At 43.2% G+C, this 15,556-nt stretch overlaps 1 protein-coding gene across 1 annotated transcript in view; it reads left to right on the top strand.

The window, feature by feature from the left end:
- The first annotated feature begins 260 nt into the window (after positions 1–260).
- The window catches only part of EFHC1 (EF-hand domain containing 1), a 65,221-nt gene continuing 49,925 nt past the window's right edge, over positions 261–15,556 (top strand). The window contains exons 1-2 of the mRNA XM_070418433.1: positions 261–487; positions 12,759–12,980. Of these exons, the coding sequence (XP_070274534.1) occupies positions 329–487; positions 12,759–12,980 (381 nt within the window). The 5' untranslated portion in view covers positions 261–328. The remainder of the gene's footprint in view (positions 488–12,758; positions 12,981–15,556) is intronic.

The raw sequence follows: 15,556 nt of genomic DNA, 5'->3' as shown, positions 1-15,556 counted from the left end.
GGCCTGGGGAGGCGGGAAGGAAGGGCCTTCCCTTCTACTTCAACTCATGCAACGCCCACTCCGGCCACCGGACTTCCCCGCGAGAACTACAGTCTCCCCTCAACCACCTCCTCCCACGCCGCCTTCTCCCGCCCCCGTCGCTATCTCCTGGCCTGGGAGCCCGGGGGGGCGGGGCCAGTTCCGCGACGCCTACTAACCACGCCCCTTTCATTGGGGTCGTCTTACCGCGAGACCGCTGAGTCCCGCCTTCAGATCACGCGCAGACCCGTTGCTCCGCGCCGGCGGCCCTCCCCTTCACTCGCCGGTGCTCGGGCTGGGTGGCAGCGCCATGGAACGCAGAGAGACCTGCGAACGCGGCACGTCGCCCGGGCAACCGGGGACCACAAAACCTTTCCAAGGCGGCGGCGGCGGCGTAGCGGATGCGATGATGTCCAACCCCGAGCCTGGTCTGCCCCTTCTCCCGGGCACATCCTGTGCGGACCCCACGGTGAGGACTTAGCCGCCCAACCCCCACCTATGGCTACCTGCGCCCCACCCCCTTCTTTGCTGGACTTGCCGTTTAGTGCACCTCCTTCCTCCTCCACCAGACTGTTTTCTGTGCCCTTCAGACCCGGACCCGGCCTCTGCCCGGACCCTGCTCTGTCTTACCCACCACGATTCTGTCGTCCATCCCTCCCCATCCATCCCTCGCCCCCCCCCCCCCCACACGCAGCCTCACCCTCCCTCTCATATTCGTTATCCTCCGCTCCATCCCTTTCTAATTTTTCCACGCCACCAGTTGGCCTCCTTCGTTCAGTCCATTAGCGTAGCCAGGGTCTTCCTTGCTGCTCTAGCCTCTGCTGCTTCTCCCTCTAGACCCGTCTCTCCACCTCACCCCAAGCCCTCTGTTGGGTCCCGCTCATTCTCCCACACTGTATGTACCCCTCTCTGCGCAGCTCCATCCTTGACCGCTTCCACCTCCGCACTAGCCTCGGCCCCTTCTCCCACTCAGCATCCCTACGCCGTCATCCTCATCCCAGAGCCCCACCCCACTCTCTCTCTCTCTCCCCAGCCCGTCCTCCCTGCCTCCTCCATCTCCTGGATCCTGGGCCCAGTCATCTCCTCACTCGCAGCTCCGTTTTCAGTCTTATGTGTCATTTCCACGCTTCCTCTTCTTTCTGCCAGGTTCTTTCCCACAGTCGGCAGGCTTCTCATTTACGCTTCTACGCAGCTCCTTCCCTTTTGTGTCCAGCTCTTCTGCCTTTTCTATAATTTGCTCCCATCTTCTCCCCATTCCTGTATTATCTTTTTTTTCTCAGTTGTTTCCCCAAAAGTTAGACTTTCAACACAGGACTATTTTCCTCCCAAACCACCCTTCCCTGCTTTGCAGAACATAATTCCATTCCAGTTCCTTCAAGGCACTACAACTGATTAATTTTTTTCTACCCCATCCCTATTATTTTTGCTCTAACATTTTAATAAAAGACTTAAATGTATTTAGTTGCATAAATTGAAGAGAGAAGAAAGTGTTTATTTTTTCTCCTAACATAGTTTAGCCCTTGACAAAATTATTTAGAGTTTTAATTCTAGTAGGGTTACTGAAATATATGTTGGCAGATCAATATTGAGATTCAGTAGGCTGATTATCATAGGTGAGATAATAATAATTTATATAGTTGATTAATTTAAGCTGTAAGTTCCTCTCCATGGTCATAAAGGTAAGATAAAATACATAGTCAATTTATTAAGGGGGTGGGGGGATGAATTGAAAGTTTGATGAGGGAATTTGGATTCTGAATCTCTTCTTCAAATTATTCCTGCATTGACACAGCATCACAGATTTTTCTCTGTGTTGTAGGCACATTCCTGCCCATGTGCAGGAGCAGCCTAGGCATTTGGTGTTGGGAGTGTGGGTTCCCCGCAAGGCAGGGCTGAATTGATATGGGGGGTTGATAACAGAGGTGTGGACTGGAGGTGCCAGGCTCTAAGAACATATTGCTGTACTATATATATAAGATGCACTGTGCATTGAACATATTTCATATTTTAAATACCTTAGGCAAATATCAACTCATTTGCCTTATTTGGAATTTGAAAAGCATGGTTACTGTCTTCAGCATTGAAGGATTACATATGTATATCTCTCACAGCATTCAAAACCATAATGACTAAGCAGGATGAGGGGAGGCCTTCGTTTTCCTTGCTTGGGATACCTGTGAGGATCCACTAATAAAGGTCAGATGTTGAGGGGTGTTAGCGGTGTGTGTGTAAAATGGGGAAAGCAAATGAAGCAGCTGATTTGCGTCGGTCCTTAGAGGTGGAAGAGGAGGAGCTGGAAAATTACCTAGATAAGATGTCAACTCAGCCCATTTTGTTCTGTGTCATTTGTGTTATGCATCTGGAGCAGCACTTGTCAGCTGACTTGTGACTCTGAATGTCTGACCTTAAAAAAAAATTCACAATCCATAACTCTTTTAGCAAAAGTAGTTTACTTTATTGTGCCTTTTATGTTAGTACAGATCTTGAAAGATGGTAAGTTGGGCTGCAGACAAATTAGGAGGTAGGTAAGTAAGCCATTTTCTTAAAGATATTTTATGGTTTATCCTAGCCGAAACCGGTTTGGCTCAGTGGATAGAGCGTCGGCCTGCGGAGTGAGGGGTCCCGGGTTCGATTCCGGTCAGGGGCATGTGCCTGGGTTGCGGGCACATCCCCAGTAGGAGATGTGCAGGAGGCAGCTGATCGATGTTTCTCTCTCATCGATATTTCTAATTCTCTATCTTTCTCCCTTCCTCTCTGTAAAAAATCAATAAAATATATTAAAAAAAAAGATATTTTATGGTTTATCCTAAATTTTATGTATATGTGTATATGTATTTTTGTGTGTGTATATATACAAGTATATACACACATATACATATACATATGACTTGGAAAGTAATGTACCATTACAAAGAACAGAAAAAGGAAAAATATTCCATAAAATTAGCCTATAAATTTTCTTTTCAACTTTATCGAGATATAATTGATATAGAGCATTGTGTAAATATGAAGTGTACAACTGGTTGATTTGCTACACATATTTTGCAAAATGATTACCACCATGGTTTTAATTACTATGGCTTTGTAATATACGAACTATAATTGACCCTTGAACAACTCAGGGGTTAAGGCAGGGGTGGGCAAACTTTTTGACTGGAGGGCCACAGTGGGTTCTTAAACTGGACTGGAGGGGCCGGAACAAAAGCATGGATGGAGTGTTTGTGTGAACTAATATAAATTCAAAGTAAACATCATTACATAAAAGGGTACGGTCTTTTTTTTTTTTTTAGTTTTATTCATTCCAAACGGGCTGGATCCGGCCCACGGGCCGTAGTTTGCCCACTGCTGGGTTAAGGGCACACACGTCCTGCACAGTGGAAAATTTGCATATAACTAGAGTTGGCGCTCTGTATATATGGCTTTCTAACCACAGAACTGACCCTCGAACAACACCGGTTTGAACTGCAAGGGTCTATTGAAAAAAAAAAATTCACGTATAAGTGGATCTGCACATTTCAAACCTGTGTTGTTCAATGGTCACTGTAATTTGAAATCCGGAAGTGTAATGCCTCCAGTGTTGTTGTTCTTTCTCAGCGTTACTTTGGCTAATAGGGGTCTTTTGTGGTGCCATACAAATTTTAGGATTTTTTCTGCTACTGGAATTTTGATAGAGATTGCATTGAATATATAGGTTGCTATTGGAATTTTGATAGAGGTTGCATTGAATATATAGGTTGCCCCAACTTTGTCCAGAAGGGCGTCTGGAATAATGTCCGGTCTTATTAACATATTATGCTTTTATTATTATAGACTAGAGGCCTGATGCACGAATTTTGTGCAAGATTAGGCCTTCCTTCCCTGGGCTGCCACACCGGCTTCCCTCCAACACCCAGGACCCGGGGTTCCCTCCTCAGGCCACTAGCAGGCATCCGGGACCCAGGCTGACTTTCCTCAGGCCACCTACAGGCACCTGGGACCGGGCTGGGTTCCCTGGGGCCACTTGCAGGCACCTGGGACCTGGGCTGCTTCCCTTGAGCCCTGGCTTCCTCAGGAAGGACGACCAGAATGACGCCTGGAAGATGGCTAGTCTAATTAGCATATTACCCTTTTATTATAGACTACAGGCCCAGTGCACAAAAATTTGTGCATTCGGGGCGGGGGAGGGGGGTCCCCCAGCCCAGCCTGTGCCCTCTCGCAGTCTGGGACCCCTCGGGAGATAACGACCTGCTGGCTTAGGCCTGCTCCCGGGTGGCAGAGGGCAGGTCCAATCCCTAGGTGCAGCCCCTGGTCAGGCTCAGAGCAGGGCCGATTGGGGAGTTGGGGCGCCGCCCCGTCATGCACAGAGCAGGGTGGATCGGGAGGTTGCGATGCCACCCTCAGTCACCCTCAGGATAGGGCCGACTGGGGGGTTGGGGCACTGCCCCATCACACTCAAGGCAGGGTCGATGGGGAGGTTGCTGCGCCACCCCCTGTCACGCATAGAGCAGGGCCGATCAGCGGGTTGGGGCGCTGCCCCCTGTCACTCACAGAGCAGGGCCCATCAGGGGGGTTGGGGCTTCGTACCCTGTCACACACAGAGCAGGGTCAATCAGGGGTTTGGGGAGCTCCCCCCTGTCACGCACAGAGCAGGGCCGATCAGGGGGTTGAGAAGCTCCCCCCTGTCACAGAGTAGGGCCGAGAGGGGAGTTGGGGCACCGCCCCCTGTCACACACAGAGCAGGGCGGATCAGGGGGTAGGGGCACTGCACCCTGTCACACTCAGGGCAGGGCCAATGGGGAGGTTATGGCTCTACCCTGTCACACACAGAGCAAGGCCCGTGGAGGGGGGTTGGGGCGCCACCCTCTATCACCCACAGAGCAGGGCTGATCAGGGGGTTGGGGCACCGCCACTGTCACACTCGGGGCAGGGCCGATGGAGAGGTTATGGCTCTACCCTGTCACACACAGAGTAGGGCCCGTGGGGTGGGGGGGGCGTTGGGGCACCACACCCTGTCACACACAGAGCCGCAGGGCGATCAGGGGATTGGGGAACTCCCCCCTATCAGGCACAGAGCAGGGCTGATCAGGGGGTTGGGGTGCCTTCCCCTGTCACAAACAGAGCAGGGTGGATAGGGAGGTTGTGGCCCACCCCCTGTCACACACAGAACCGCAGGGCAATCAGGGGGTTTGGGCGCTGCCCCCTGTCACGCTGATCCCGGTGCTGGGAGCCTCGCTGCTCCGCTGATCCCGGTGCCGGGAGGCATATTACCCTTTTACTATATAGAACAGAGGCCTGGTGCATGGGTGGGGGCCGGCTGGTTTGCCCTGAAGGGTGTCCTGGATCTGGGTAGGGGTCCCCACTGGGGTGCCTGGCCAGTCTGGGTGAGGGGCTGAGGGCTGTTTTCCTGAAGCGAGTGACTGAAGCTCCCAACCGCTCCTTGTTTTCTTTTTTTATTCTGGGCCAGCTTTAGCTCTGAGGCCGCTGCTGAAAACATTGATACAATGTTGCAGTCTGGCTGGCTTTCAGTCTGGCTGGTTTCTGGGGTTTTGTTTAGCTTCTTATTTGCAACATAGTACATAGTTGCTTAGAGTTGCAACTGAGAGGCCGGCAAGTGAGGCGGGGAACGTTGGAGTCCGCATCACTGAAGCAAGCAAGCCTCCCTGCTTGCTTCAGTGCATGGCTGCCGGCCGCCATCTTGGTTGTCAGTTAATTTGCATATACTCACTGATTAGCCAATGAAAAGGGTAGCGGTTGTACGCTAATTACCATGTTTCTCTTTTATTAGTGTAGATTGTTCTGTTCAGATTTTCTGTTTCTTCATGGTTCAGTGTTGGTAGCTTGTATGCTTCTAGGAATTTATCCATTTATTTTCAGTTATCCAGCTTGTTGGTATATAACTGTTAATAGTAGTCTCTCATGGTCCTTGTATTTCTGTGTTATCAGTATGTCTCATTCCATTTCTGTTTATATTTATTTGAATCCTCTCTTTTTCTTAGTTACCTAAAGGTTGATCAGTTTTGTTTATCTTTTCAGAAAACCAGCTCTTAGTTTTGTTGATCTTTTCTATTTCATTTATTTCTGCTCTGATCTTTGTTATTTCCTTCCTTTTACAAACTTTGTACTTAGTTCTTTTTCTAGTTTCTTGAGGTATAAAGTGAGGTGGTTTATTTGAGATTTTTTTGTTCCTTTTTAAGAAATTATTTTTCAATTACAGTTGGCATGCAATATTATATTAGTTTCAGATGTACAACATAGTGATAAGACATTTCCATACTTTACTAAGTAATTACCCTGATAAGTCTAAGTATCTTTCAGACACCATAAATATAGATTTTTCTTCTCTCTTAATGCATACATTTATTTATTGCTACAAAAATTCCCTCTTAGAACTGTGTTTGCAGCATCTAACTGGCTTTCATAGTTATGCTTCTGTTTTTGTTTGTTTCAAGGTATTTTTTTTATTTCCCTTTGATTTCTTTGTGAATTTTCCAGCTTGCTTTCTGGTATTTCATATCATTGTAGTTAGAAAAGATACTTGGCATGATTTCAATCTGCTGAGACTTGTTTTGTGACCTATCATATGATCTATACTGAAGAATGTTCTATATGTACTTGAGAAGATTGTGTATTCTGCTATTGTTGGATGGACTTTTCTACATATGTCTGTTAAGTTCATTTGATTTAAGTATAGTTCAAGTCCAGTGTTTCCTTGTTGATTTTCTATCTGACTGATTTATTCATTGTTGAAAGTGCAGTATTGAAATTCCCTACTATTACTGTTTTTTGTTGTTGTTGTTGTTTTTTTTTTTTTGGAAGGGTATATTTCTCTCTTCAGATCTCTTAGTATTACTTTAACATGTTGAGTTGCCCTGATGTTGGGTACATAAATATTTACAGTTGTTATATCTTCTTGATAAATTGACCTGCTTATTATATAATGACCATCTTTGTCTCTCATTGCCATTTTTGACTTAAAGCAGCGGTTCTCAACCTGTGGGTCGCGACCCCTTTGGCGGTCAAACGACCCTTTCACAGGGGTCGCCTAAGACCATCCTGCATATCAGATATTTACATTACGATTCATAACAGTAGCAACATTACAGTTATGAAGTAGCAACGAAAACAATTTTATGGTTGGGTCACAACGTGAGGAACTGTATTTAAAGGGCCAGAAGGTTGAGAACCACTGGCTTAAAGTCTATTTTGTTTGATATAAGTATACTACCCCTGCTTTCTTTTCATTTCATCTGCATGGAATATCTTTGCCCATCCCTTCATCTTCAGCCTATATGTGGTCTTAAAGATGGAGTGAGTCTCTTATAGGCAGCATATAGTTAGGTTTTTTTCCCCCTGATCATCCAGCTTGCCTTTTGATTGAAGATATCAATTCATTTACATTTGGTGTAATTACTGATAGATAAGGAGTTACTCATACCATCTTTTGTTGTTGTTGTTAATCTTCACCTGAGAATATTTTTTCATTGGGGGGTGGGGGGGAGAGAGAGAGAGACATGGATGTGAGAAAAACGACACATCTATTGGTTGCCTTCTTGCATGTGCCCGGTGCCAGGGATTGTACCTGCAACCCAGGTACATGTCCTTGACTGGGAATCGAACTCACAACCCGATGGTGTGCTGGCCAACACTCTTAACCACTGAGCAACACTGGGCACTGGTACTGTTTTTTGCTTTTCTGGCTGTTCTTTAGTTCCTTTGTTCATTTCTTCCTCCCTTGCTGCTTTTCTTTTTGAATTGATGATTTTCCATAGTGGTATGCTTTAATTCCCTTCTCTTTAACTTTTGTGAATCAACTGTAGTTTTTTGCTTTGTGGTTACCATGAGGTTTACATAAAGCATATTTATATATTTTTTTACAGTAATGACAATTTACCTTTTATCACATATAAAAACTCTACCCTTTTGCTTTCCTCCCTTTATGTTTTTTGATGTCAACATTTAAATTTTTTATATTCTGTATCCGTTAAAAGATTGTTGAAGCTATAGCTGTTTTTAATACTTTTGTCCTTTAACTTTTATACTAAAGTTATGTGTTAACACATCACCGGATTACAGTATTAGGGTATTCTGAATCTGACTATATGCTTACCTTTACCTGTGTGTTATATGTTTTCATTTTACAAATTAATGCCTTTTTATTTCAGCTTGATGAACTTCTTACAGTATTTCTCTTCAGTTAGGTTTAGTGGTGATAAAGTTTTATCTCACCTTTATTTCTGAAGCACAACTTTTTTGGGTAAAATATTCTTGGTTGGCAGTTGCTTTCATTCAGCACTTTGGATATATCATCTCATTCTCTCCTGGCCTGCAAGGATAGTGTGATAGGGTTATGGAGGTTCCCTTGTAGGAGAGATTTTTTTTCTTTTACTGTTTTTAAAAATTATCTCTTTGTCTCTGATGTAGATAGTTTTGTTGTCATGTATCTTGGAGAAGATTATTTTGGTTTGAAATTTTGGGGTGACGGATTAGCTTCATGAACTTGGATATCCCTCCCTCTCTTCAGGTTTGGGGAGTTCTCAGCCATTATTTCTTTAAATAAGTATTCTACTTCTTTCTCCTTAACTACTCCTTCTGGGACTCCCAAGATGCATACATTATTTCTCTTATTAATGTCCTGTAAGTTCCATAGGCTTCATTCATTGTCCTTCTTTTTTTTATATTTTTATTGCTCCTCGTATTGGAAATTTCAATTGATTTGTCTTCTAACTCCCAAATTCTTTCTTCTACTTGTTCAAGTCTTCTGTTAAAGCTACTTTTGCATTCTTCAGTTCAATCATTTTATTCTTCAGCTCCAAAATTTGTTTGGTTCTTTTTAATGTTTTCTATCTCTTTGTTGAATTTCTCATTTTATTCTTGTATTATTTTCCTGATATTGTTAAGTCATTTATCTGTGTTCTCTTGTAGCTTTCTGAACATCTTTAAGATAATTACAGTAAACCCTCAATTTAATGAACTACAGATTTAAGGGACAAAATTTCCAGTCGGTATGTCATATGTGAAAATTAGTATTAATTTAAAAAGGCTTTTAACCAAGATTTGCTTATAATTAAATTAACAGGTTATTTTTATGTAATTAATTCACTGTTATTTTTAACAAATTTTAGTGACGAGGCCACATGTTGGAAAAAACACTAGTAATTTTGTCAACATAAATATTGCATATCTACAACTATAGTCTACATATTTAAATCCAAGAGTCACTGCTTGGAAACAGTGTTCAGGGAATGATTAGCACATGATTACACCACATTGCACTGTGATTGGCTCTGTTGTTTCATGGCATGACTTTCTGTAGCAGTTTTAACTCATGCTGGCCTATGTTCCCAGGGCTCTAAGCCACACCCCTGCCATGTGCATTTGTTTACTCACAGTGACTGGGTGAATGCACACATTTACTAGACCTATCTTATCTAATAAAGAGGGAATATGCTAATTGACCCTCACACTGTTGCAAAGATGGCGGTGCCCACAGCCAATAAGGAGGGAATATGCTAATTGACTGCCCCGCCCTCAAAGATGGCGGTGCCCATAGCCAATAAGGAGGGAATATGCTAATTGACTGCCACGCCCTCAAAGAGGCGGTGCCCACAGCCACAAGATGGCGGCACCCAGTCCCCTCAGCCCCACCAGCGTGCCTGCCTCCGGAGTCCCCCAGTCCACTCAGCCCCCCAGCCGCCCAGGGCCGCCCGAGGCTCAGGTAACCAGGGCCGGCTGAGGCTTGCGCTGCCGGCAGTGGCAGCAGCAGAGGTGTGGGTTCCCACCCCTGAGGGCTCCCGGACTGTGAGAGGGGGCAGGCTGGGCCTCTAGTATATTTTCATGCACTGGGCCTCTAGTATAAATTTAAAATTACCGTTACACATATAGAAAGCTTTTCTGTGAAATTAAACTTTTCATACATAATTTTAACTACACAGATGTGTCTACATAAGTAAAAACGGTAAACTAATTTGTCAGTTTTTTAACATATGCATTTGGAAACCCTACTTTATTATATAGTGGACTTGTGGCTTTAACGGATACCTCCTTGCCCAAAATAGTTTGTTATGTCGAAGTTTTACTGTTTTGAGGTGTGTTTTTTTTTTTATCAGGTTATTTCTGCTTCTTCATTTTTAGGGGGGCAGTTATTATAGGTTTACTGTATTCCTTTGGTGGAGTCATTTTTCATGATCCCTGCCATCTTGCACAGGTGCCTTCACATTTGAAAAAGCAGTCACCTCTGCCAAACTTTATGGACTGGCTTTGGGAAGGGAATAGTTTCACTGCTGGTGGAAGTGTGCTGCGATCCTGGGTCCAGTGCTGCAGGACACCAAGTGTTCTGTGTAGCAGTACTAGGTCTGGCAGGGTTATGGGTCGGCATGATGTCTCTTCAGCTCAGGCCACTGGTGTGTACCGCATTGACAACTGTCTGGTTCTTGGCAAGCACTGTAAGTGTTCTGCAGTGGCTGCAAAGGCTGTTGGGGTCTTCCATGGCACCTCCAGGTCCAGCTGCTCAGGACCAATGCAGGCAGCATTGGAGACCCAGAACCAGTGGTGTGCACATAGTTGCAGGTGGCAGTGTAGTGGCAGGGGCTATTTGCAGACACATGATAGTAGAGGAGGCCAGAGCAGCAGCAGGTCTGGGGCCAACTGTGGCCTCACTGGCTGCTACAGAGGCCCTGGTTGCCGGCATGCTCTCTGTGGCTGCATACACTCTTCAGGTGCACACTCACCCCTGGGCGTGCACACTGCAGGGGAGGCCTGTGATGAGGTAAGGCCAGTTACATGGCAGGTGCGCAACTGGAGGGGCTAGCTCAGCCGTGGGCAAACTACGGCCCGCTTGAAATGAATAAAACTAAAAAAAAAAAAAAAGACTGTACCCTTTTATGTAATGATGTTTACTTTGAATTTATATTAGTTCACACAAACACTCCATCCATGCTTTTGTTCTGGCCCCCGGTCCAGTTTAAGAACCCATTGCGGCCCTCGAGTCAAAAAGTTTGCCCACCCCTGGGCTAGCTCCAAGCTCATGCACAGCAGTGGGGGTCATTGGGGCAAGGGTGGAGGGTGTCTATGCTGGGATCTTATGCTTGAGCAGCTGCAGAGACCTGAACTTGCTACCGCTGGTCGGGACATGGGAAAGAGAGGGAGAGTGGAGGGACTCAGGTCGCTGGTGTCAGCAGACATGAATACCTGTGGGGTGAAGTCTGCAGGAAGTACACAGTGGCTACAGCTATACTTGCTATTGGCTTCAGGTAAGTGGCAAAATCGGCTGGGTTTTTCCACTGAGCAGTTCTCTGTGAAGTGCAGTCACTCCCACTCAGTGGCTGCTGCCAGCAGCCCCTGTTTTTCTTCCTTGTTCCTAGCCGGCTTTATACACATCAGCTTAGCTGCTCTGGGTGAAACTGGTTGTCACCCTCTTTTTTTTTTCCTGGAGAGGAGAAATCTATCTAGATCGGTAGCTCCCTCTTGATGCTGGGGGATGGGATGATACTGGCAAAATGAAGTTATCTTCCTTCTCTTTTTGTGAGATTACTGTCAGATTTTTTTGTTCTGTGTTGTTTATAGATAGCTGACTAACCATTGATCTTTGTGAGGGCATGAGGACGGACACTAGGGCCTCCTGTGTCACCATTTTAGCCCCTCTATCTTCACATTTATTTCCTTTACACTTCTTTATTTTTTATTTAATATTTTTTTCCAAATCCCCAATAAAAATGAGTTCATTGGGGAAAAAAATTGACATCATTCAGAAATGTTTAATACAAACAGAGCATTCACCAAATCTAGTCTCTTTTCAGGTTGTAATTGTAGTACATATACTTTCATAGGCTGCTTTTGGGGCTTATTAAATCAAACTTTTCTCCTGGATTGCTACATAGTCTTTAAAACTAGTATTTTAATGACTGCATAATAGTAGTCCACTGAGTTTTCCGTCACTTACTCATATGTATGATTTTCGATTGTTTCCAGCGTTTTTATTATTGTAATTAAAGTTATAATGGTCAACTTTAGGCATATTATTATTTCTGATAATTTTAGATTATATCCTTAAAATAAAGGATTGAGGTGGAATTATTGAGTTCAAGATTTTAAATATATAATATCTACTTTCTTTCCAAAGAGTTGGGTGAATGTATCAGTGTCATTGTAACAAGAAAGGTCTTTCTTTTCAAGTAAAAATTGATTTCGCAGAACCAGCTCTTTTACGTTCCATAGTCTGTGACCACTAGATATGACAAAAAACATGGGAAGTCCAGTGAAAAAATAGTATTTTGAGAAACTGAAATTAATATTTTGGTTTCTCGTGAGAAGTGAGCTGGTAATGAATTGGGTGTTCCGGAGCACGGCTTTATGTTTTAAACTCAGGATGCTGCTGCCCTCCTTGTTCCTGGCCAAAAATATCAGAAACTTGTATAGGTATACTGTTTTTAAAAAAATAAAATATTTTTTATTGATTTCAGAGAAGGAGAGAGATAGAACATCAGTGAGGAGAGAGAATCATTGATTGGCTGCCTTCTGCACGCCCCACCCTGGGGATCAAGCCAGCAACCTGGGCATGTGCCCTTGACCAGAATTGAACCTGGGACCCTTCAGTCCACAGGCTGATGTTCTATCCACTGAGCCAAACCAGCTAGGGCTATAGGTATACTTTTTGATAGAAGGTTTGTGTTGTTTATAAGCAAAAGTTTAAGTTATGATATGTTTGAAAGTGAGCCCTTTTACCTAACCAATTTTATTAATGATGCACTTCTTTTCTTCTTCAGAAAACAGACTTCCATAGAAGCCAGACACTGAGCTACACGCATGGCTATGCAATGGCTCGTCGTCCAACGGTTGGAATAGGCGGGGACCGGCTCCAGGTCAACCAGCTGTCCCAGGCTGACCTGGATGAGTTGGCCAATAAGGCACCACTTCTAACTTATGGTGAACCTAAGCCAGCTGCACCTCCGGAATTTATTCCTGCGCATGTGGCTTTTGACAAAAAGGTACCATATGGGATTTTAGGGTACCCCTTGAATTCAAATTTCTGAGAGCCAAGTCTTTGCAGAAAAGTCAACGATAAACCACAGGTTTTCCAGAGTACTCTGAAGAGAAAAATTATTCAAATGCCTCATCCCTTAGTCATAGACAGCTGAACTCAGGTTTGAAAGGGCCTTTCTTTTTTTTTTTTTTTTTTTTTTTTTTTTTTTTTTTTTTTTTTTTTTTTTTTTTTTTTTTTAAATATATTTTATTGATTTTTTACAGAGAGGAAGGGAGAGAGATAGAGAGTTAGAAACATCGATGAGAGAGAAACATCGATCAGCTGCCTCTTGCACACTCCCCACTGGGGATGTGCCCGCAACCCAGGTACATGCCCTTGACCGGAATCGAACCTGGGACCTTTCAGTCCGCAGGCCGACGCTCTATCCACTGAGCCAAACCGGTTTCGGCAAAAGGGCCTTTCTTTAGTCAGGAAGCTGATTACAGAAAGTAATTCCCCATAGACTTCACTGAAATATTTTCCAAATACAGTTAAGGGAAGGTTGGGTGAATTCTGAATTCTGAGTTCATATTGCTCTATGTTTACCTCCTCTGTGTTTCCTACTTTTTAAAGTTTTATATTTTGTAATGATGACAAATCCTTAACCTCCATGAAATGCAAGATGTCATCATGAGTACAACTCCATCTGTTGTCAGTTTTCTCTGGGCTGTCTTCCTAAGTTTCTGACTTTTAGGGAACACTTTCGGCTTGGCATGGCATAACTCAAGGGTGGTATAACATTGTGTTTGTGTCTCATTTACTCTTATGCTTTTGTACTGGGAGTTACCTTATTTCCATCTGTTGACATTTCCACATCATCTTTTGTTTTCCTTGTCAGTGAGTCTCCTCTTTTCACTAAGGCCAAGTGGTCCTAACTATGGCCATGCATTGGAATGACTGATGGGACTTTTTTTTTTAATCTCACCTGTAGATATGCTTTTTATTGTTTTTAGAAACAGGGCGAGGAGGAGTGGGGTGGAGAGAGAAACATCAATGTGAGAGAGAAACCGATTAGTTGCCTCCCATATGCACCCCGACTAGGGATCATACCCACAACCTAGGTATGTGCCCTGACTGGGAATCAAACCCGCCCTTTTTGATATGCGGGACGAAGCTCCAACCAGTTGAGCCACAGCCAGGGCACTGATGGGACTTTTAAGAAACTTAGATACTTCTCCAATCCTCAATGATTCAGATTTCCAGTGATTTTTATGTATAACTGGGACTGAGAATTACTGAGCAGTTTTTATAAGTTACCTTTCCTAATTTACTCTTAACCTATTTTTTGATCCTTTAATGTTATTTTTGTTCAATGGCTATACTATTTTCATCCAGCTAGACAACATATATTGAGTACCTATGGAAGATATAAATAGTCTGGTTGTTGTGGCTAATTGAGCATATCCCATGCATCAAAGGGTCACCAGTTCGATTTCTGGTCAGGGAACATATCCAGGTTGGGGTGCATGCAGGAGCAACCGATTGAAGTTTTTCTCTCACATCAGTGTTTCTCTCTCCATCTCCTTTCCTCTCTCTCTAAAGTAATCAACAAAAACATTTTTTAAAATATTAAAGGAATTCTGGATAAAATTTAGTCTGGTGGTAGAACTGTGCTATTTACATTAATAATCAATGAATTTACACAATTTTTAATGTATCAGCTAGAATCAATATAACCCCCATTTTCCCATCTCAATTATCACATTTGATAGGAAAAATTCACATATTCATTCATAATAAACCTAATATCCACTAACTGGTATCAGTTATACATATGGCTATTTCTTTACTTGTTTCTTGTTTCTCTTCTTGATTCACAGCTGTGACAGGCACTGCAAAATCAGTAGCTAAGGGAGAGGGGTGAAAATACAAGAGAGGAGTGAGATAGGTATTTAATAATTTATCAAGATATAAATCCTGGTAGGCTCAATTTTTATTGAAAAGAATAGCAAATAACTATGATAAACTAGAAAGTGATAAAGTTATATATGTCATGGAAAGTATTATTGAAATGCAGAGAGGGGGAAATTGTGCCTTAATAGAAAATAGGCTTCTTTATATTTTTGTTCTTCTATGTTATTTTATGCTTATTGTCATTACTTAATTTATGCTTTTAAAATAGTATTAATAATTCATTTTTAAAAGATAGTAGGCATGAAGTAGTATACTTATATTTTAAATTTCCTATTCATTTTACTTGGATCATCAAAATTTCTAGATAAATAATCCTTACCATAGATAATAAGGTAGAGAGTAGTTAAACCCATGGTTTTGAAACTAAGATTTTTTTTAGAAGAGGAATTTATGGTTTTTCTGAATTAAATATGTTTAATTTTTTTTAGAAATACTCATAGTTAAATTAATAGCAAATTAATGTACTGTCCCTTATCTTTAGAGTATAACTTCGTTCCTTACGCAGGTGTTAATGACCAGGACATGTGCTGTGAACACCCTCATCTTTTTTCTTTGTTCCCATAACAGTTCTCATTGTCACCCTCTATGTTCAACTTCCCACCCTCATATCCCACTCTGTGTTCCTGA

The sequence above is a fragment of the Myotis yumanensis genome, unplaced genomic scaffold, assembly GCF_028538775.1.
Source record: "Myotis yumanensis isolate MYYU_CA2020_CCGP unplaced genomic scaffold, mMyoYum1.0.hap1 SCAF_6, whole genome shotgun sequence".
In the NCBI taxonomy this organism is placed as follows: domain Eukaryota; kingdom Metazoa; phylum Chordata; class Mammalia; order Chiroptera; family Vespertilionidae; genus Myotis; species Myotis yumanensis.
This window is presented reverse-complemented; position numbering and strand designations above follow the sequence as displayed.